Here is a 24,353-nt window from a genome sequence, read left to right on the forward strand (position 1 = left end):
AATTCCTCCCAGAGACTGTCCCTTCATGTTCTCTCTCTGTCTGTCTCTTTCCTTCTCTCTTTCTCTGTCTTAAAAAGTTTAAGGGCAGAGGAAATGGAGTATTTCCTAATACATGATTACATATTTATTTTAAAAATGTATACAACGACAATGTTTAGCATCCTTTATCTGACAGGATTAAAACCAGAAGTATTTTGAAGCTTGGAGTTTTGAAATTTGGGGATATTTGCATATATAACACAAGATGTCTTTGAGATGGGATCCTAGTGTAAATTGGAAATTCATTTACATATACATTTGGATACATAACCAGAAGGTAATTTTATACTGTATCTTGGATTGCTTGTGTTTTGACTACAACTTGTCTCATGTAGGCAGGTAGAAAATTCCCCATTCACACCATCATGCCATTAAGAAAAAAATGCCAAGAAGGGTCATTTAAGAGACAAGAAGCCCTGGGGATCCAACAGTCCCTAGATTCAGTCCTCACTCAGAAACAGAACAGTGGAGCTTCTCTGCCAATCAGTTTGAATTGCCACATCAGAGAGCATCTGGAGGAATGGCATAGGAAAATTGGACAGTGAATCCCTTGATGATATTCTTCAAAGGTCTATATGAACAAAATTCTTCGGTTCTCTCTAAGACAGTGGGGTTTCAACCATGCTCCTCACTGTCTCTGAGACTCTGGTGTACTGGTGCCCTTTGAAGTGTGAAGTAGTTGACAGAAAGGTAGCTGAACCATGCTGCTCAGAGCTCAAGTCTCAACTACTGCCCTGTGCCCCTCACATGGACACATTTTTTGCTGCCTCTCCCTAGTGACCTCACCATGTTCTTTTGCCCCAGTGTTTGACCTGGCTCTGCTTCTTGCACAGGCTTGCTACCTGACCAAGATATCGGAGAATCAGACGTTCAGAGAGGATTTTCATTCCAGGAGTCAGTCTCAATTTATTCATCTGCCTGGAAATATGTCAAAAGCAGTCAAACACTCGGGGAAGAGCAATTAAAGGCAAGGTATCACAGTAGCCCTGGGTTGTTTGGTTATGGAGCTTGATTGCTGTCTTCAAATTTGGGGCACTGGTATCCACATAGTGTTCCCCACTTTGGCAGGCACAGCAGACTGTGTCCCTATATACTTGGGGTCAGCCCTTCTGTTTATGAACCAGTAAAAGAAGGCTAAGACAAAGAACTGGATTCTCCACATTATGGGGACCTGGACATCTGTAAAGGACATTGTAATGTGAACTTTGTCTCTGGACTCACCCTCTCTGCTGTGCCCTTTATAGTCCAGGTGTTGTAGACTTTGCCACAAACAACCCCAGGAATATCCTTCTAGGCTCCCCAACTTTGTCTAAAGTTTGCCTCCTAAGATCTGATAGCCTCAGGAAGAACACACTCCACGCCAAGTGCTGACTCCACCCTTCATGCTCCTCCTGCATTCCATTTGTAGGCAGACTCTTCACTTTTAAGTCACACTCCTAGTTCTAAAAATAACAGGAAATATCATTGCCCTGCCTTTGTTATGCTATGTTTCCAGGTGACAAACTTCAGAGCTGATATTTTTATATATTTAGTGGGAACATTTGCATGTTAAGTTTGGATCTTAAAAATACACCTAAGCAATCCTTAAAATCAGGTGGTGGGGACAGATGCTGTTGATCTCCGTAAACACACCTCTTCCCGTATTGGCTACCTACTTTAATCAGGTGCTGAGAAGCTGTGTGCTCCAGGCCTGGCCAGGTTCTCTCTGACAGGAGTGGCCTAAATTCTTAATGGTCATTTCACTATTAACACACTGACTTTTCTTAAGACATGGATCATGGCGATTCAGTTTGTCTCAATGGGATTCAAGAAGGAAGTTTCCTTTACACTTTACAAGAGATATAAGAGATACAATGAGTCTCAGGAAAGACCCCTGTGCTCAATTTTTTTGGTTTTGATGCTCTCCTTGTGGACCTCCTGTTCTCTCCAGATCTTACTATTTCCCACTTCGTTCATAAGATTCCCTGCATTCTGCCCAAAGTTTGGCCATAAGTCTCAACATCTGCTTTGATAGTCTACAGGGCAGAGCCTTTCAGAGGTCCTCTGTGGGAGGCTCCTAACTTGTTTCCTGTTTTCTTCTTCTTTTGACCAAGTACCATGCATGGAGATAACCTAGAACCCCTGCACAGATGTAGCCCATGGCAGTTCAGTGTCCAAGTGGGTTCCATAGTAATGGGAAGAGGAACTGCATCTGACATAATCTGATTGGCCTCTCTTTGATCACCTCCCCCTGAGGGGGGAGCAGCCTTATCAGGCTACAGAGGAAGACAATGCAGCCACTCCTGATGAGACCTAACAGACTAGGATCAGAAGGAAGGAAAAGAAACCCTCCCCTACCAGTGGACTTGGGGAGGGGCATGCATAGAGAAGGGAGATGAAGGGAGGGATTGGGAGGGGAAAGGGGAGGGAACTAGAGGGGGGATACAAAGTAAATAAACTGTAATTAAAAATAAAATAAAATAAAAATTAAAAAAAAGAGATACAATCCTTTCCCTCTGTCTCTAGATGATGTTTTTCAACACTATGACGCAAAGGCCATGAGAGCAGCAGCAGGGTGACATATGAAGCTGAACACAGTCCTAAAGATGTGAGGAAATGGGGGTCTGAAAAAGGTTGTGGAGTGTCTCAATGAGACCATTTGGGACTTGCCCAACATCCACTGTTCTTGTGTTCCAAGACACTAAGTTCTCCTTTGCTCCCTCTCCACCCCAGGGGAGGGGAGATGTCCATGGTAGCTGAAAGCACCAAAGTTAGTTCTTGGTTGTGGATTAATGACAGCGCTTATCTGACAGCTCATTCTTCTAGCTTTGTACCACATCTCCACTCCAGTTAATATACAGCATGTTCAACACAAACATTAAGAGCTAGCTACCTCTAACTCTGTTTGCAGGATTTATAGAATTTAAAGTCAAACCCTTAACCTTGTAAACAGCAAAACCCAACTCAAATAGACAAGTACAGGGAGGGAAACCTATGCTCTGAAGTTTTGTTGAGTTCCGCTTGAGGTGAGAGCAAAGCAGGGGACCACACCGTGAGGATTTGACCTCCAGTATCCCACTGTGATAAGGCCTTCTTTTTTTTCAGACAGAGTTTTATGTAGCCCAGTCTAATTCACTGTGTAGCCTTGAACTTCTGATCTCCTGTTTCCACAGTGTTACAGGTGTATGCCAGCACACCCAATTCTTTATGTGGTCCTAGGAATTGAACTCCAAGCTTTGTGCAAGCACTCTACCAACTGAACTCTGTTTGGTCCTACAATAAAATTCTTAACCACAGCAACTATAGTTGAGAACTTAACCGGTCTTAGCCAGGCTCTGCACACACCTACTATCGCACATACAAAGGAAGTTAGTATTTCCAATCCATAAGTCTGAAAATCCAGACCCAGTAAGGCCAATAAAATCTCCAGTCACCAGCTAGATGGGGAAGAACTCCCAGATCTGTGATCTTTCTAAACAGATGCACAAAATCCTAAATCACATTGGGATCTTCCTGAAACTGAATTATGCCCACACCTCTGCTTCTTAAGAGCAATCAAAACTTCACTTCATAAATATTAACAATAGCAAACTATAAGAAGAGACCCAGATGACATCAGTGGAAAAATGGCTGTGTGTAAATTCTGGTACCTAATGGTACCTGTTGGTATTGTGTGGTTCTTTAAATGATGCAGCAGGGCAGTGTCTTATGCATGAAAGAAAGCCCAGTGATGAAAATGAAATGCAGAATGATATATCTGGCATGTGCCACTTGTTAAAGCTCTGCATATGTGTCCACACAGAGGAGGAAGGGAAAATATTCTTTTACAATCAGGCTGTGGTCTGAGGAAATGCAGAGTCTGGCAAGAGAAGGGAAGACTCCATCTACTCTGTGTAGTAAAGTTACAGGAATCTGAGGATTGTTCCCTGGCAACTGGAGAGCAGAGCAGGGCGTCTTGCTTCTGGCTGCACATTAAAATCACCTGGGGATCATTTGCAGCCCCCTTCCCAGGCTGAGAAAATCGGAGCCTTGAGGGGGTGGGGCAGACCCAGGCCCCGACAGGCCTTGCAGTTCTTCAGGTAATTCTGCTTCGCAGCCTGTGCTCAGCATGGCCTCCCAGCACTGGAGGAGAGAGGTTTTGGAGCCCCTGGTCCACTGCAGTAATGTGAGGACCAGTGGAGGCCAGACAGCAAGAAATGCCCATGGCAGGGGCAGGCACCGCATTTTTGTGGAAATCTAACTATCTAATTGCAGTTGTTTCCCACTCTGTATTTCTAGGGTGTCTGAATCACCAGGAAAAAAAATCCACAAGTAATAATCTCTGCTGTGGGTGCTCTGGGGAGAATGAAAGATGGTGGCGCTCAGTAGTGTGAGACCCAGACCCAAGGGCTGCCTGGATTAATAGACCACACAGATGAGGAGAATGACTGGTCAATAGCCTGAGGTCTTCAAACCCATTGAGTAAAGAGCTGGAGGCCTCTCATGCTGAGCTGCTGATGGAGGAACTGTTGACATTTTAATTGGATGACACAAGATTGAAGAACCAAAATAGAGAGTACCAATACTTAAAACTTTATAGTTAAGTCTTCCATAATATAGCTAGATGCTTATTCTAAAATTTGAAAAAAACTAATACTTATTGGCCCTCTATAGCTATGGCTTCAACCTCGTTTGGATTTAGAAAAAAAAAATTAACAGGAACAAACCTCACACAATTCCCCAAATTAAAACTTGAGTGTGTATAGATGAGCACTAAGCTGAGGCCACCCAGATGTGTAGGTGGGCTGCAGCCTCCGCCAGCTCATCCATCTTCAGACTCTCTCCACACTCTATGTTTGATGGCTGTTCATGCTCATCTTGTTCATGCATGTAGTTGGGTCTATGACACTCTAAACCAAACATGTAGAGACTTTCTCTGATCATTATTCAATATAGCAAGACAACTATGGATCATCTAAATTGTCAAGTGACAAAACAAAGCTAATTGAAATATACATGTATGTGAGATGTAAAAAGGTTACACTATCTTACATAAGAGATTTAAGCATCTCAGATGTGAATATCCACAGATGATACAGAAATCAATGGGCCACAGAAGCTAAGGGACAATAGTATTATTAACCACTGTTAACTGTACAGTCGAGTGCATTAAGTCCTCGGGCGAATTTTATTATCTTCTATCCAATACCACAGCCTTTCTGTCATGAAGGATGCTCTTAGAATGGAAGACTAAGTCCAGAGTGGAGACCTAGGTCGTGCCCTGCTACCCTGCACACACACGATTTCCTAGATGCCATGTTTTCTTTCTGTCTGGTCATTCTTTCTTTCTGCTTGTAGTACATTCTTAACTCCTTTAAGGTGCACATAGGATGCATTTTCTGAATTCTTACATGTCTAAGAGATCTTACTTCAGCCTTCAGATTTGATTAATAGCTTGGCTGGGTATAGAATTCTGGATTGGAAATAATTTTCTCTCAAGTTTGAAGGTATATAGCTTTTAGCCTCCAGTGCTACAGATGGGAAATGTGACATTTCACTGATTCCTTTAATATGTATTTTTTTTTTTTTTTTGGCTGTTGTTCTACTTTTTTTTTTTCTTGCATGAAAACTTACAGAATCTTTCCCATGTTCTTGGTTTTCAGAAATATCACACCTTAGGAATTTTTTTTCCCATTAATCCTCCCTGACAGTTATCAGATGCTTTCAACCAAACTGGTAGACTTCAATGCTGAAATATTCTTTTTAATATCTGACTTTCTGTACTTTTCATAGTCTTTATGAGAATCTAATTGGTTCACAGACCTTGTAAATCCATCCTCTGTCTTTTTAATTTTAATTTTTTTCTTAAATATTTTTTCTTCTTGGCTTCTTTAGGGAAAAAGTATGTTAAAGTATCATTTCTGGTTCGTTAAAAACCCCTTGTCTTTTCTCCCTAGAGTGGGAAAACTGACTTGCCCAACTAGTGAATTTGAAGGAAGGTCAAAAGGCTTTTCCTTCCTTCTTTGGCAGGAGGCTTAAAAAAAAAAATCTCCCAAAAGCAAAGCAAAAACCCTGTTGAGAAAACATGCTATGTATGGCCAACCCTACAAACCAGCCAGCAATCCTGCATGAGCCACCTTTGAAAGGCCTGGAGAGTCTACACTCTGGGGTCTGCATGGCACTATGCTGCATGAGGCTCTCCCCCTTGCTGTAGGCTTCTCCCAACAGGGAAACTGAAATGTTTGTTTCATCTGTCTGATCACTTGGTTCCTGGTTTCCAACCTGTGACTTGTTGTGGATGTCTTCAAACCCCACTTATCAGTTGGGGTTTTTGCTTTGCTTTTGGGAGATTTTTTTTTTTTTTTTGGCTTCCTCTTCCCACTTCCTATTCTCTTGTCATTATTACTTCAAGGCTTTCACTTTTATTTACAGACACTACTATTTTCTTCAGTCTCTTTGTGAAGACTCATCAGACTTTGTAAAAATTTGTCCTCTCATCGCTAAATTACTTAGTTTAATTTGGGAGTCATTTCCCATTTTATTGCACACTCTTTTCCATTGCACAGCTTGTTATTTTTTTTTGTAACTATGTATAAACACTGTTTTCCACTTTTGCTCTCTTTCTTTTGTAGGAGAATCAATTGCAATTATTTCCTCTCCAGTGTGAGACTGACAGCTTCATTCACAATCTCAGATCCATACTGCCATTTTGTTAGGTCCCCCATTTCTCTGTTGTCTCTCGAAATCTCTCCTAAAAGCTCTCATGCTCTTTTCCATCCTTTACTACTCACTGAAATAATCCTGTGTGAGGCATCTCTAATCAGTCATATGGATCTTTATATCACCATACTGGCCAGCATGATTCTTGACGCCTCCCTCTGCCACTACATATCTAGATCCTATCTGACTTTTACTCTTTGGTACCCAGTCACCACAAGCTTGCTGTGGTGCTGCAGCTAGAGATCGATACCCAACCGACGACAATGCTTTGAGAGGACCTAAAACTGTGGTTCAGATTTAGTCCATAGACTCAGTATCCAAGTGGGGACCCTAGTAAGGGGAGCAGGGGCTTTCTCTGGCATGCTCAATCAGTGACAGGCTCTCTGGCACTCTCAATTAGTGACTGACTCCCCCAGTGGGAGCACCCTTGCCAGGCCACAGAGGAAGACAATGCAACCAGTCCTGGTCAGACCTGATAGGCTAAGGTCAAATAGAAGGGGAGGAGGATCTCCATATCAGTGGACTAGGGGAGGGACACAGGGGGAGAAGAAGGAGGAAGGGTGGAATTGGGAGGAGATAAGAGAGGGGGGCCACAGCCGGGATACAAGTTGTAATAAACAATAATAATAAAGAAAAAAAGAAAGAAAGAAAATCAGATGAAGTAGAAAATTCCAAAGGACAGCAGCACTTTTTTTTTTCCCTTTAGCACTAGCACAAAGAACATTTTTAGCTCAATATACAACTTTTTTTCTAACATTCTCCAATAGGGAGTGATGTTAAAAAATCTTCTTTAGCATGCCTTCATGAAACACTTAAATATTTGATTTTGAGCACTTTTAGTTTTCTTTTAAACTTAGAATCTATTTTCTACTTTTAAAATTTAATGTTTTAAACTCCCTTTTACAGAAAGGAATTCTAGATGTTAGCAACCTATACCACAGAGATAAAATTCTGAATGTTAAAAGAGGAAGAACTATAGAAGGACACGAATGCACGCATGCATCATGTAAAAAAGTCTATTTTGCCCAGCCTGGTATCAGAGTATAATGAAAGGGCACAATATTCTTATGTTATGTCAGACCATGTTAAGCATTTTCAAGCAGCTATTTTACTCAATCAACAAAAGCATCTAAGGCATATCATCATGCCCCCACCTCACTTACAAATGCTGAACCCCTACAGGCAGAGATCCGAAGGCAGCAAGTGAGATGTGTAGGCAGTCAGTATATGATACTCTGGGCTTCCCACTCCCTCGCTAGCTTCCGCATCCTGGGATCTGGGAAGCCCTGGGCACCTGTTCCCCAGTTTCAATGAGTCAAACACTTTTCTACATATAATGTCTGAATATTTGATTATGTTTTGAAAAGAATTATTTTGCCAGTTCTAAGAACAAATTTCTCTCAAGGAGAAGGTTTCCTAAGTCAGCCTTTATGAAAACAGAGCAGAGAGAACTGTGAGGGTGGCCTCATCAGATTTTCTTAAGGAACACAACAGTATTTCTTAGCATGGATTTCTTCAAGCTCACAAACCTTGGGATTGTGTCATACTAATTATTTTCCAAACAGAAAAAGGCCATCTATAGTATAATATATAAAATATGTGCCAGTGATCAACCAGCCTTGCCTTAGCAATCAACTATAGGATTTGTTTCAGGTCTCCGTGTGGTTACCTCACAAACGGAAGCATTTGAAGACGTTGTTAGTGCTAACAGCCTTTAGTTAGTTGTATTCCACAAAGCAGCTAACATATTTTGGGTCCTATCGGTTTTCCTGGGGAAACACACATTAAACACACATTATTTAATTTCTAGATTGGCTTAGAGCCAAGTGCATTTATTACCAATTAAAGCCTTTTGACAGGCCGACATCTCTAAGATAGGAGTTACTAAACACTGAAACAATTTATATCCCTCAACTATACATGCGCTGGGGCTAGGGAAGCCAGGAATGTTTATTAGAAAGGTGCGCTTAGCTAGCCAGGCCAGTGTTTTATTAAGTTCAGTAAGGCACTGTGATTTCTTCAGTTCGGTCATCTATTAAGAGCCTCTCAGTGGGCTTGCTTAGCTGGAAAATACAAGGTGTGGCATCTGTATTTTCGGGCCTTGGCATCACCGTTGACCAGCCATATTCACAACAATTCCAGTTGACAAACGATACAAGTCTAAGACACATTTTCTAATAATACAACTTCCGTGGGACTGAAATAATTTTGTTAAGGGTTATCCTCTGTTTGACAATTTTAATTTTGGTTGGGCTTGGAGTCCTATGATACAAGGAGATAGACAGTGTATCAAATGCATACCAGTTTGGGATTTAATGAGACAGAGGCTGGCGTTTACTCAGAGTTTTTCGAAATCTGAGTTTTTAATGTTCTGCACTAGGGGGATGAACTGGAAAACACAGATCTGCTAGCTGAACTTTGTGCCCTATAAAGATGCAGCAGGTTGTTAAAGGGAAGGTCAGGATGAAGAGGAGGGGAACAGTTTGGCTCTGCAGTACAGTTTGGTTTTATTCCTCCCTTGTCCGTTGATATGTCTTACTTTTAAGAGTGGTATTTCTTTTTTATCGTATTCCAGTTCTCTGAAGTCAGATCCGTTATTTGTTTATTACCTATTTCAAGTGATATCAGGGGATCTACTTTTTGATATCTTTATTAGAACTTAGATTGTTGCCTTAAGGTTCTTCTTACAAGTTACTCAACACTGATTTTATGTTTACTTTGGAGGCATTTCCTGTTTGCTGTGTCCCATCTCTCCAGATGGCCACCTGCAGGGCCTTGGTGCTCTTCCTTCTCAATCTCTGCCTGGTACTTGCTTGAGCAGAATGCTGGAGGCCTTCACTCAAGAAGGTCTTGCCCTACAAAACGCTGGGTACAAACTGAAGTAATATCTTCGAATCCCTTCAGTTAGTAAATACAGTCAGTTTGTGTGCTGATTTTGACTGCTCTATGACACCCACGTCTCTTCATACATAAAATGTAATAACAAAGACACCTAACGTTTAGGCTGTCTTGAAACCTGGTACACATGGGTGGGTGTCTTGTTTTCTATGTTAGGGAGCCTGCTAAAGGCTGTGTCCAAGTATTAGCGACTCTTGCTTCCTGTTTTGCAATGTTAGTTAGGGAGCCTGGTCAAGTGTTAGAGAATCTTGCTTTTTGCATTGCTCCAGTCAGGTGACATCTCTAGCTAGAAATTGCTCATGATTACTACAGACAAGGTTAACCTTTATCAACATATTTGATATTTATTTATGCATATTTAATTAATTTATCTATTACATATTGATAACTATATTTACATATTTCTATAAATGTTGATATTTGATATCAACATTGAAATCATTATACACCAATATCAGCACAGTTGCCACATGCTGTTTTATATAATTGTTTAGTCAGAAAGCGAACTATTAACAGTCCTCACATTTATAATGACTGAACTAAAGTGTTGCTTTAGTCTTTCCAGTAACGTCCAAATGTCTCGGCAGAGTATTTAAAGATCTCTGTACCTGGCAAAGACACACGTGCAGCTTTTGCTCCATTAACTCTGTCAGTGGCTCCTCTGCGGAACTCTAGTCATTTCTCACCTTTATGTCTTACATTCCATTAACCCTAAAGGGCCTTTCTCTAGGGGAAATCTCTTATCTGTAGCTTGTAGGTTTGTGTGTGTGTGTGTGTGTGTGTGTGTGTGTGTGTGATCTCCTCAGCTAACAGGCCCTACTCTGGTATACCACTAGGTGTGCCTTCTCTTGTACTTAAACGCCGTCTTTCTGACCAAAAGTTAGTTTCCTGTGGTCATGCTCTTCTTTTCATATTCATTTTCTTATCTAACTCAGTACCTCCCAAGCGTGTTTCCCCAGGGAGCTTTGACAAGTTCCCTTTTGAACTAAGACCAGTCCAGTAACACATAGTGCTTTCAGACTTGCAGAGTAACTCACTGAAATTCTGTGACTCTCTTAAAGGAGATCAGTTGCTTCAACTGAGCTCGCAATGACCCACGGTGAGCAATTCCACTTTAAGACAGCACTTTCTTGTTAAAAACAGTCACTCCCTACAAAGAAGGAGTCTTCACTGTAAAAAATCAGGTGTCCTTAGGTGTGTGGAGTTAGTTATGTATGTCCTGGTCTTCAATTCTATTTCAATCATCAACATTTCTGTTTTTACTACTATACATAATGTAATATTTTATCACAATACCATGTTGTTTTTATTACTATAACTTTGTAGTTCAACTGTGATGGTGATAGATACAACAGGGGTGAGCACAAAGTCTCACCTCCAGCTAAGGAGGTATTTTCGATTAATACCTGCTGGGCGAGGGAAATCACTTTTCCCCAGTGTAGTGACACTGGGTATAGCATCCCCACACCAGGACAAGCCTCACACTCAGGAGTAGTTGACAGATACAAAATGGTCTCTATGTGTTTTGTTTTTTTTTTTTGTTCTTGTTGGCTTTTTTGTTTTTTACTTGTTTTTGTTCTTTTAAAGGAGAAAAAAGAACAAAGTTGGGTGGGTAGGGTGGAGAAGGAATCGAAGGAGTGGAATTTACGATCAAAACAGATTGCATGAAAAATTTTAAAAATTAAAAGGTTAAGCTAAAGCAACGAATAAACACATGCTCCTTGTAGGAAGTCTGAGGTGAAGCTACCTGAGGGAAAATGTCGTCAGCAGAGCCACCTTCTAAAACCAGCAGTTGCCGTTTTTTGTGCTTTTTAGTTTTTTTTTTTCTTTTTAAATAAAGAATTACCGTTGGTTTTTCTACAAATTCAGAAATAGAGGCAGTATGGAAATCTAGACATGTGTCTATAAACATGCACAACTGTGCTTGAAGCCCAAGCCTGGCCTCTCATTATCACTTGACCCTGGGTTAGTCACCTTATGTCCTTGAGGGCAACTTTTCACCTGAAAGTTAAAAATATTCATGCTACATTTTATTCTGATTAGGATTTGGGAAGCCCCCACTATAAAACACTTCAAAAGACGTTCTAAATAACAGTTCCTGTTGGGTTTGGGCCGGTTTCTCTTACCTGAGTTATAAACAACTTTGACTCCACTAATGAGAAAGAGACATTTTCTGAGCCCTACTACATGCGAGAACCCTGAGCTATCTGCTTATATTTATATTCCTATACTTTGCATATTTCATTTAACATTACATCTGACAAAACCAGTGAAGAAAGTCACAGTTATTGTGAGATGAATGCAAAGGTGAATCTGATATTGAATTCCATAGATTTTTTTTTTTTTTTATGTTTCAGTATCATTTGAGACACATTTTGGAAATATTTTAAATATTTTAAAAGAATTCTGTTGTGGAAATTCATATTGTTATGGAAATTTCTAGAGTTGTTGAAGAACAGCCATATTTTGATTAGATTGATATTCTGATTTTGATTCTCTTAGGAAAGTTAATGAGTAAGTGTAATTATTTCTTCTTACAAAAGAAAAGAATAATTTAAAATCCCTCTGCAAGCTCATGAAAGAGAACAAATGGTAGCTCGCAGGCCCAGGTATCCCCTGCTGGCCATTCAGTAAAACTTATCTTAATATAAATTGCAAGTCTTCCTAGTGGAGCCTCTTCAGGCTCAGCTGTGAAAGAACCTTCTTAGGGCTGGTGAACTTCCTTCCTATTCTATTTGGAACCAGAAAACTAGATGCAATGAAAGGCCAATCTCAAGTGAACAATGAAAGAAGGAAAATAGTGATAAAGTCTTTTAAAAAAACATGGTTAGAATGAATGATAGTGCAGATTAAGATAGTAGTACCAAATAGAAACACATGAAGGTGATCTACCCAGCTGTCATAATAAATTAATTAAATTTTAGTTGTTAGGAGAAATTGAGACGTGAATTGGGGTAAATGTGTACAGCAGTGTTGTGTTGTGACTTTAGCACTGGCTAAACAGCTATGTCTTGGTACAGATGACTTTTAGTTCAAATAAAATATATTATCCTCCCACCTCCACCATTGCTCTCAGTTTTTGAAAGTAGATGGTGCTCATATCAGACAATTTAGAAAACACTAAGAAGCAATAGAGGAAAACCAAACCAAAACAAACCAAAAAACTGAGCTGCTGTTGCTGTCAGCCCCGGGAGAGTGAGGTTTTCTAGAGCTGGGTCAGTTGGAAACTTTGCTCAGGAGGACTGCCTTCAAACATGATCCCAGCCTGTTTCCATTCCACAGATCTTCCACTAGTAAGAAGGGGGAGTGGGGACTAACGACCGCAAGAAGAGAATTAGAGATGCATGTTTATCTCAATGCATTTGCTCTCATTAAAGTTCATATTCGCTGACATCACACCTCTCTCCTTGAGGAAAGTCTGCCCACCCACCATTAATTAAAGCCACATTTTTAAAAGTCCGTGTGTGTACTTTCATCCCAATCAAAAGTAGCCTCCTAAGTTTTGTGGAGTAGGCAGAGAAATATCCGAGGCCCAACAGCTGTTCACCTCTCCTCGGCGAACTCATGTGATTCACATTAAAACACTTGCTTATGCAGGACCTAGCATATAAAAGCTAAGATCTGTTATTCTGAAGATTAGAACTGGTCATAGTTTAATGACCTATTATAAAAACTTAACATATATTTGAATCAGTTGACATTCTTTTGGATACGATGTAGTGACATGTAGCCTATCTTTCCAAATAGAAGAATCTAAATGCCCCCATTCAAATAATTAAGCAATGTGTCTTGTCAAAGACACCACACTTTATAACTTACACGTGCTCTATTGATGTCAAAACAAAGGTCAGTATAGATCTTTCATCTAACTCATTGCACAAATGATAATCACCAATAGTAGGAGTGAGTGCACAATCACAGTCTAGACTCTTGGCAGTGGCAACTATAAGTTTACAATTTCATGCAAATAAAGAATAAATAAACTTAATATTAAGTTCAGAAAAGGTCCTATTTGAAAACAGCTCATGTCACACTCATCCTATTTCATGTGCTATGAGTCCCTTTTCCCCAACTTCTTTTAAACTAGATTTGCTCGTCTCAAGAGCCCAGTAAAAAGATTTCATCGAAACAGATCTGTATTTTTTTTCTATGCTGTTTCTATGTCGGTCCCTCCTCCATACTTCTCAATTTTATGCTGATCTCTCTTCACAAATTAATAGCAGGCATATTTAATGTTTTACTGACAAAAGACAAATCACGTCTGTTTCCTTTGGCAATTAGATAGTCTTATAGTGGTTCAGAACAAATGTTTGTTTATCTCAGCCGTTTTCAGCTTTCTGCCCAAAGGCACAGATAACAACATTCTGGCTCTCTTATTATTCCGGTCAAGCTGCCACTTTTAAATAGTCCAACCTCGCCCATCGGAACATAAGCATTGAAACAGTTTAATCTGAGGTTCAAGTACCCTGGCCCTGGAGTTAAACCTGAGTTCTAGTTGTAGTCTTGATATTTTAGTGAGTACCTCAGGACTTCAGTTTCCTCATCCACCAAATGGGTGTTTGAAGATGATTTCAGACTAGATTCCTGTGGGCTACCAGGTACATCAAGATAAAACGATGAGGGTTTTTAGTTCTCTTACTCAGCCAGAACAAAACAAGACAAAACAAAACAACCGCCCCCCCCAAAAAAAAAAATGGAGGCTGTGTAGGTAGTGCTGAGTGTGACTCCAAAAGAGAGTACCCTTGAATTTAGGAGAAGCTAACTCACCATGCCTGGTGAATTGCTCTAATGGAATATCTGGGCACTGATGCTCCATACTATTGCTTTGTGTGATAAAGAGCTATCTGGCAAATGATACCTTCTGCGCTATCCAGCAGGGACCATAAAACACTTGACTCACCACACTGCTCAAAGCAACGGGTGGACTTCGTGAGCTCAGCTGTGGAGAAGAAGGTGGGGCATGGGTGGGGATGTCTCAGCCCTGCTGGTGGTACTCTTTAGAACAAGTGGCCCTGGGCTGGGAGTTGGTGGGAAGCTGTGACCACACAGCATTTAATCAAGGAGGAAATCTTAAGATAAGGTCTGCCTCAGTGAGTGGCAAGGCCACAGGGCCTGGAATGAACAGGACAGCAGGCCATACCTTCCTCCCAGCTCTGTTGTTGTGAAGGTTCATCAGGGCTCTTGCGTCTTTCCCTTTCCGTTCCTTGGCATCTACAAACGCACGGGCAAACTTGATCCCATAGTCAATGTTGTCACTGCAGCCTCCCCAGTCGAAGGTGCCTTTGCTGTCCTTGGCACTTCCTTTCTTCTTTGGATCACAGGAACAGGATTTTAATTCTCCTTGGCTACAGGCCCTGGTGATGGCAAATACAACTCCAGCTGAGGAGATGGCGTAAACAAAGGCAGATTCCCGACTACCTGAAACAAAAATGCTTTTCTTAAAAGTGGCCATAGAGCTTCTCTCAGGTGTTCTGCATTGCTTTCACATAGTGACCTTCTTGATGTCTCATCTCCTATGGTGTTCTAGGATTCTTTTCTAGATCTCATGTCATTTCTCTACTATGAATCACTTACATTTAACATGGGATTTGGTCCATTTAAATGTCTATTGGCCAATTCTTCTTAAATACAGAATAGAAAAGATCAAAGATAGCCTTGCTCCTGGTTTCATCAAATCACATTTAGTCCAAACCCTAGATATCCCAAAAGAGCGGGCATGAGTCATCTTAGTTTCACCATCTATAAAACAGTCTGAATTCTACAGTTCTATCATTCATTCCATTGAAAGGTTTAGAAGTCATGATATCACAGTTTGGAAAAAAAAGCTGTCAAGATAGACACTGTTGCATGCAATTACAGTCTTGGCTGGGACAGAAGACTCTTTGAACCCAAGAGTTGGAGGCCAGAGCAAACAAAAACACTTCCAAACCTTTAGACATTACTGAGGACAATAGGCAAATTTTACTTATGGACAGTGAAATACTGAAATCAAGAAAATATTGGGGCTAGGATGGGAAGAGAGTTCATTCAGCCACCAGGCCCTGGCATTGACATTGGAGAGCTGGCTTGCCATCAAGTTTTCGCAGGTAATTGAAAGTCTGTTGAAAATGATATGCAATATCCTTGGGTTGCATACTGTGTCTAACTGCTAAGGTGATTTTCCTTTCTTCTGGAACACCTGCACTGATCATTGGTATTGGGTCAAAGACAGTGAAAAGCTTTTGCTTTGGTTTCTCTGGAAGGAAACAAATTTACCGCCTATAATTAGACTAGGGCAAGAACCCTTTGGGGGCTTTCGTAGACTTGTTCTTTATTAGAGCGCAGCCTACTTTCACTTGCAGGCTGAGAGGTACATATTTCAGTGCAATAACTACATTAAATTATTTTAATAATCTGTAGTAACTCATAACATGGTGTTGTGGTAGAGTGACAGATATAAGGCTCTTTAGGGTCTGTGTGCACCTCATTTTTCAAGTGGAACTGTATTTCATTGTTATTAGCATGGCTTTTTATTAATGGTTGCTGCAGCAAATATATTAACAATCAAAATAGAAGCTGGACAAGCTAATGCCCCTGCAAGGCAGAAAGCAGAGAACCGTTAGCCGATTCAATCTGTCAAGACCAGTGTGACTTTTTGAACCACACAGCTGGGAGGAGGGCTACTTTTTCACATTGAAGCCTTGCTTGTTTCTATGTGTCACTCATTGCTACAGCTTACTGTGTACCCCTTGCAGAATTTGCTTTGCTAGTCTCCTTATTAAAAACCATTATTAACAATGTACGTGGTACTAAGCTTATCCCAGCCTTTCAGGAATATCTTCTTACAAAATTCTAGCCATCAAGAAGGGAACCAGTTATTTCGAAGGACAATTACTTAGATGAATGTTTGCCACAAGTAGCAAGCAATGCTCTTGAGAGAGGACTGGAGGCCCATAGGAACTGTTTCAGAAGTCCCAGCGAATGCTATAAGGCTCACACATAGATGAAAAGGAATCAACAGGTGGTGACTAATATGGCTTAATTTTATCTACTGGCTTTTAGATAAGTAACGCTTTCATTATACATTCATTTTTATAGTTTTGAAAAATTCCTTGCTGATAGTTGTCTGTTTTATCATTGAAAGTCTAGTTTGGGGTTTAGAATCCAGTATCCATATATGCAGATATCAAGATAGCATATATACATAAGATATACATGATATCGGATGAGATATATGTGAGTAATTAGCATGCATGCTTAATGTATTTACCACTAATATAGTTTGAGCAAGAAATTTTATAGGTGAGAAAAAGCATGGAAGATGTGGATCATAGCATGTTAGGAACACACAGTATTTCGAAAGTATTTTGAGAGGTTTTTGAGACACAAACTTCATCCTCATGCAACAATCACATTGGCTTGTTGGCTCAACCCAAAACAGTCATTTTCTGTAATTCTAAAAACAAATTTCCGAAGAAAAACATCGTCTTTCTAAATGTTTGTTATTGGTCGAACACGTTAGTTAATGTCTAGATATTCATTTAGATAAAGATGTTGCTCATGGACTTTGTTTTGCCTCCAGATGTTGCTGCATCACACAGATAGGGACTTAAGATGTTTTCACTTAAGGGTTTTAGATGATTCACTAAAATGTTATGTGTGAAATAGTAGCACATTTCAAGATCTGGCTTCATCACAAAACAAAATTTGATCTTGGACTTCTTAGGAAAACTGATTCTTTTTCAGATCATAACAATCGAAATCAAGCCCTAATCTAAATGGTGATGTGGCTGCCTTCTGGTCTGCTCCTGTTGAAGCTACTGTCATTTTAGGATTGACATGAATCGAGCCATGTCAACTGGGCGCACAGGCCAGGTTTGTTTAGTTTGGGAAGATTTTACCTGGGAAGGCAAACCACTGAGCTGGAGTTTCTTGAGGGTCATGGATTGTCCAAGTCTTTTCAAAAATGCTTTCTTTTGTCTTCTATTTTACTTGCTTGTCTTCTTTTGTCTTTTCCTCTTGAAACTTACAACGTTGAACCCTAATCTTGTTTTTTTGTTTGTTTGTTTGTTTTCTCTTTTGTTTTTTTAAATATACCTATTCTAAAACTTCAGAGGTATCTACTTAAAAGACTATGTTTGGGTTTTCCCTCTACCTGTGAAAGAGTAAATTCCAAATGTTTTAAAATGTTGCTGTTTCACTCTGGAAGTCTAGGGTACAGGAGGCAAATGTTCCCCAGTTCCCTATACCCATGGGGGATGCTATACCCAGCAGTGATGCTACCCTTCACCTTATCTTCCATGGTCATCTAAAGGTACATTTAGGTTTCTAACAGAGAGTTCTTCACAACTCTAGATTGAAATTTCTCTCTAAGTAATTAACTCTAAGAAGTCTTTGGCTAACTTCACTGAAATTTCATGATTATTTCCAGGATAAGCTGCTGGCACGCAGAATCCAGCCCTCTGCAAAGTGATACAAAATCATCACTGACAGTTGCAGGGATCTGCAGAGAGGTCTAGGAAGAAGTTGGCCTTCTGTGAAGAGTGGAAAGAAACCATGTGATGTGCGGGTTTTAAGTTCCGAGCACTCCAGCAGAGTGCTAAGCCTCAGCTGGAGGAAGGACCAGCTGGCTCCAATCCCTATTTACCAGAGACCTCAGACTAAGGCACTTTAGTTTTCTCCCTTTACCATCTCTTTTCTCTCAGTGACCCTGCAAGTATTCTATGAATGACTCCTCAGGTTTGGAAGAGACACCATGTTTTGGATCATGTGTTGAAGCTGCTTCTTTTTAAGTCAGCGACATGACTCAGCAAGAAAAGGCTGAGTTGAGTCTCTGGAACCTTACAGTAATAAGAGAGAACTAAATCTCGAAACTCCTCTCATCTTCACAGGCTCCCACTCCTGCCCAGTAATAATAATACATTTAAAAAAAAATTTAAATTGCTTCCTCTCATTAGTAATTTAAAGCCTGTTTTTTCACCCCACCCATAAGCAAAGGACTTAATGGATCTACACGTTATCATTGTATAAACGGAAGCTCCTCTAAATCATTGAAAAATCTTTCTATATTAATAAGGAAAAAAAAAAAACCCTACAAACAATATAGTCCACAATGACTTGCCATGGCCATTTGCAAATTCTCTTTGACAAGGTCCAGCACTAATTGATTTACTGGTGAACTAACCTAGGAGAAGTCTTAAAATTCCACTCGGCTGACATTTGCTATTATCCTTTCAAAAATTTGCGATGTCATACCGAAACTCTAAAAGGAATGCATAAGAATATAGTTCTTAGGCTAGAGAATAAAATTGCAGAATATCACAGTAAATTAACTTTAAGGATACTCTAAGAGTGAGAGTACTACGCCCTTGGGGGATTTTAGAGACATTCATTTATGCATTTGGCCTCATAAAACCCTAGGGCTGTGATGATGACATGATAGAAACACCCTCCGCTAAGCATTACCGAGTGAACAGCCTGGATGATTTTCTTGGGAATGGGAGGGAGCGGGGTGGGCAAAACCAAGTGTAAAGTTCTCTGTCTCTGTCTTTGCACACAAACTGTTGTACGTCTAGTCAAATTTCCCACTAACAACTGGGCAGAGTTATTGCTCGGAGAAGGCGACTCTTGCCAGCTTAGTGGATGAGTAGTATTTGAAAGTAAAAATTGATTTTAACTTATCTTCTCTGATTATATGCTCATAGATATGCTCATAGCTTTACGTTACTTTCAACATTCAGACACTTAACGGCTCTTATTTAAGTAGAAGAACTTTGTCTTTTTCTAAGTGAAAAAGAAATCTCTGTATTCAACATTGTTTGTCCTCTTTCAAAAATATTCCTCCCGCCTAAAATGTAGCTGGAGAAGCAACAGGGTCTCACAACAAGTTTATCTAGTCATTCATTGTAACGAATGAATGAGACCTACAGCGTTGATCAGGTACTGGTTAGAGTGCAGAAAACACAGGCCCCTGCCCTGTGCAGGTGGTTAGAGGTGGTGAGGTGAGGTTTGTCTCCACTTCTTACAAACATTTCTTAGTGTATTTTCTATAATAATGGCAACATTTGGCTGATGAAAGGTTTCAGCATACTATCTTGATCTTCAAATCAAACTCTTTGGAAAATTTCAAGCCCCAGAAAAACATTTTTTAAAAAAAGTCAGAAGAACCTTGGGGTTGCTTCTTTTTTTCCAAAAACAAAATTTGACCCCAAAAGGTCATGCTGTGTTGAAGTGATGGACAAAGCACAGAATGAAAAGTCACCAGGTAGAACCATTCATCCTGTAGCTTCTCAACCTGCTCTACCAAAGGCATTAAAGGCAGGAGCTAGTTCCTTGATCGCCACAACTCTCATCTCTGGAAGACGATATAGGCACCATGCAGCACAAACTCACTAAACAGGATGCCATTAAGGATGAACAGGGACTTTAAGCACAGGCGCAGGGAGGACCAGGAGCAGGGAGCTGGGGTAAGGCAGGAGACTCACTTCGGAGGAGGACTCGGCCAAAGAGGCTGTGATCTCTGTCCAGGGTGTTGCAGTTCCAGCGGTGCTGGCGGAACTGGTGCTGGCACTCTGCTGTCCACTCAGCCACACCCAGGCCTATGGCACGCATCACGTCTGGGTGTCGGTGGCACAGCTGACGCTGGCGGCTCACCAGGCCTGGCACATTGTCACACATCACCCTGGAGGAGCCACCTGTAGCTCTCATGTACCTGTGAGAGACCAATAGAAAGGCAAAAGTGATGTGAACGGACAGGCCCGGCTTGGTGTTTCCCAGGAGACAAGCACTCAAAGCGCTACTTGAGTATGAGTTACTTATACTCTGGTAACAGTTGAAGGTAGGGGGTCATTTAACTTTCATTGAGTGCAGAAGCAGGCAAAGAGAGCATGGCCAATGAATGACCTGGTCAAAGCTGCTTCCAAATAGAGGGATGACTATCTCCTAATGTTGGGGCCACCAAACGATACTGTAGACAGAGAGGCAGAGGCAGTAGCGTTGTGAAGATGGGGGCTTGAAGGGGGTGGGGGCAAATGTGTTTGGGAGAACACAGAATTTCAAAGACGACTGCTTTCAGTGGTGCCATATGTCTGCCTTTGGCTTTGGAGGAAGCTGACCTTTAGAAGTTCCTCACTCCCATTTGTTTGACCTAAATGTCTTCAAAACTGCCAGCATGCATCCTATTAGCAGCTGCTGGGAACTGATGTTGCATTTCTAAGGAATCTTTAAAATGGTTTCATTTTCTAGCTCTTTTTGGCGTTATTAGAAACTTCTTTGGATGAAAAAAAATCTTCCTATTGTTATCACAAACACTAAATATTTGAAAGAAAAAAAAAAACCCAACATTATAGCTCCATAAAGTACTTTTGAAAAGAAACTTTAACCGCAAAACTACATCATTATCTCTAGGCAGATGTTCTCCATTATTAGAAAGGTACCTTTTGTACAGCCCAAACTGCCATAGATGTCTTCTGAAGCGACCAAACAAAGTGAATATCTTTCTTTTTGCACTACCATTATTTTATATGATCATAAAATCACTACAGCTGTGACTTACAAAAATATATATTTAAGTGACAGCTGAGAGACAATGTGACAGAGTGCCCAAGCAATAAATTATGTTTATCTACACCTGGAAACAGAAATAATCATTTTATTGAAAAATGGTTAATCTGATAAATCAATCTCTGATTCTGTGTCAGCCTAAAGGCCTTTCTGTCCAACGGGCTTAGGAAGGAGCTGAACACCTCCCCCGCGCCCCCATCGGTGCTTTGCTCTGTTTCTCTCAGTCACTCTGGTGTCTAACTAGTCCACTGACTTTGTCTTGTGTTTGGCTGAGATCCTCACTGCTGTGACATAGGAAAGGATGTGTGTGTGTGTGTGTGTGGGGGGGGTTCCGGGAAAGGTGCATTGGAGATAGCCAATCTTTCTGAATTTGAATCAGAATACCTTAACATCTGCTCTGGAACTTTACGTACAAGGAAGTTACAGCACTCTCAACTCCATTTCTCTTCAAGGTCAGAAAGTTGAGAGATAGGGATGATTTCGAGATAGGCAGAGAATACGCAGAATAAACCATACATCAGCCTACAGAGACAGCAGCAGAGTTCAGATTTAGGAGGACAGTTCTGAGCAGGGTAGCATCCTTGGTACCTCAGTCCCGGTAGGTTTTCTTCAAGGCAATAGTCCCTACCTGGAGGCTGCCTCACTGGGGTGAAGTACCAGGAATGTGGAAGGACGGGAAATAATCCAAAATCACAGGCTTCAGGTTCTACAACTCCAGCTGCCTGGATTGATTTATCTTGAGGCACTTTTCGAGGATGTTGTGGTTGGGGGTGGCAGTTGTAGTTTTCAAGATGAATTCTCTCTCTCTCTCTCTCTCTCTCTCTCACACACACACACACACACACACACACACACACACACACACACACACGGTCTCTACTACAAGTAGAGATCAGGTTAGCACATTTCTCAGTGGAATAGGAAATTGGCTGCTTCTGCTGCCACTTAGCTGGATCCAAACAACCAAGCGTTAGAGCTCACAATTGTGGGGCATGTGAATTTTTGGAGTTGCCGAGGCTAAAATGGGTTTTTGAGAAAAGCGAAGGGTTTCAGCTCAGAATGCTGCCGTAAGACACGGTTGTTTCAGAATCCGCAACTGCCAGGACTGGGAAACAGCCAGGGAGGGTCTATGCGACCAGTAGGTCCGCACTCCCATCTCCAAAAATCCATCAGCACCGCGCCCATATGCGTGGACTTACCACCATGAAGAGCTGACCTCAGGGGTGAGCCAGGTCATGAGCAGAGGGAGCCAGAGCCAGATTCCACCGAGAGGGACGTTCATATTAACCCCCTTGCGTCTACATCAGGTCAGACTCCGTGTGCGGGCGCCATGCGTGCCCGGAGCAGAAGCGCTCAGCTCCGGGAGCGCCTCGTCACGGCTGCCGGCGCCTCTGCGCCCCCGCCCCCCCCACCCCCCCTGCCGCTCGCGTCTGCGGCTAGTGATGAGACTCACTGATAAAGTTTCAAAAGACGAGCCCAGCGAGCGATAAAGGGCAGCCGGGGCCGCCTCGCCCACAGCCAATTCCCCAGGCGCTGAGAGCGCAGGCAGCCCCGAGCTCTGCGTGCCTCCCGCGCACCCTGTCCTTTCGGTTCCCCTCCAGGCGCAGCCAAAGAAGGGGGCGCTGCGCCGGGCGGGGCGTGGGGGGGGCACCGGGTTTTATAGAGGAGTGGAAGATGGCAAGAGATACCTCCGGGTGAAGAGGGGCAGAGGAAGTTGGTAGACCTCGGAGTGGCCAGGAGCATCATCAAGGCAAAGGCACCTTTGTGCAAGTTCCTAGCCAAGGAGCCCCAGGGGGCTAGGGCCACCCCCGGAACGTAGACACCCGGAACATAGCAGTTTCTGCTAAACTGAAGTCTCTGATCAAGCAACATCGGGAAGGGGGTGCGGGGGGGGGGAGCAGTGTGTATGGGGGAGGTGAGGAGAACACTGCGCATAGGATACAAAAAAACAAAAATGATTTTCAACACTGGGAGATAGTACTCCTGGGAATTGGGATCTGAGTGGGCCAAGTTGAGGACATCCTAGGCCTTGGAAATGAAGACCTTTGGCCTTGATTCCTGTCTTCCATACACGAGGAGAGTGGGAGAGAGAGGTTGGGACCCAGGAAGTCTCATGCAACAGTTTCAGACTAGGAGCCCCTGGGAAGGTGCGTCTTTTATGCTTTTACGCACACCCAGCTTCTTCCAGCGCTGTCGAGGGAGCGCAGTAGAGTGCAGAGGAGCTCCTAGGCAGCCAGGTGTCTACGCCCAGGCTTGGACTTCATGGCTTTAGCCGGGGTGTCCAACCTGTGCGTCTGGCAGAAGTTCAGTGACCCTGGATCTCAGACCTGGGTCTCCACAGAGTCGAGATGGGGTTTGGGCCCGAGGGTGGAGCATCTTGAACAGCAACTGGCTTGTAGCCTCGTGGTTTATCACCGGAAAGGAAGACCAGGAACTTACAGAGACCTTGAACTGTTCCATTGCTCTTTTCCTGGGGCGGAGGACCCGCCACCACCACCCAGGAGCGTGTCCCGGGGAATGGGGAGTGTAAAGGGGTTGTAGGGTCAATGTGTATAGAGCAGGCGTGGGTATAGGAAAGATAACGGCACTCCCCGCCCGCGGCGCCCACCTCTTGGGCCAGGATCCGCCAGAACGTCCGCTATCGCCCAGCACCGAGCGGTGAGAGGCTGGACGAGGCACAGCCCGGAGATGCCAAAAACCTGAAAGATGCTGTCATCGCCACCCCCTTCCCCCTCGCTGTCCGTGGCAGGTCCGGCCCCTCCCAGGCTGACCCAGATACATCCCCTTTTGGGTCCGGAAAGGGAGGAGAGGGAAACAAGCACCGCGCCACCCACGACTCGGGAAGAGCAGGGCTCTGCGCCAGAGCTGCTCCATATCACTGGGCTGCGACCCAGAGGGAAGTTCTGCTTCGTCTTCGCTGGGCGAGGGAGGGGGTGAACTGCTGCTCTGAGGAGGAGCACATGCTGCTGGGGGAGGGCCGGGATCGCTCCCAACAGCATTACCTCGTGTACCTCAATTTATGGTCACCAGCTTTCTTCCCGAAGGAAGCAGAGGGACACGCTAAAATTTATCTCCACTCGCCATTGTTTCACAGTTAGTTTGTTGAAGTCTCGAAGGTTCACTTCTGGCAGTAAATGAAACCAGGCGATAGATGGGAGTTTTGAGGAAGGTAGGCAGGTTACAGGGCTTCCACTGCG

The 24,353-nt window shown here is 42.4% G+C and overlaps 1 protein-coding gene across 2 annotated transcripts in view; it reads right to left on the reverse strand.

Moving 5' to 3' along the window:
• The window catches only part of Wnt2 (Wnt family member 2), a 41,184-nt gene extending 18,492 nt beyond the window's left edge, over positions 1-22,692 (reverse strand). The window contains exons 1-3 of one of the 2 annotated variants that reach the window (XM_021636612.2): positions 22,356-22,692; positions 20,079-20,305; positions 14,756-15,033 (exon numbers count right to left, since the gene is read on the reverse strand). In XM_021636612.2, coding sequence (XP_021492287.1) covers positions 14,756-15,033; positions 20,079-20,305; positions 22,356-22,438 — 588 coding nt within the window. In that variant the 5' untranslated portion in view covers positions 22,439-22,692. Of the gene's footprint in view, positions 1-14,755; positions 15,034-20,078; positions 20,306-21,784; positions 21,889-22,355 lie in introns of those variants that run through there. The other variant, XM_021636614.2, reaches the window with a different exon arrangement.
• Positions 22,693-24,353: the final 1,661 nt, after the last annotated feature.

The sequence above is a fragment of the Meriones unguiculatus genome, chromosome 21, assembly GCF_030254825.1.
Source record: "Meriones unguiculatus strain TT.TT164.6M chromosome 21, Bangor_MerUng_6.1, whole genome shotgun sequence".
NCBI lineage: Eukaryota > Metazoa > Chordata > Mammalia > Rodentia > Muridae > Meriones > Meriones unguiculatus.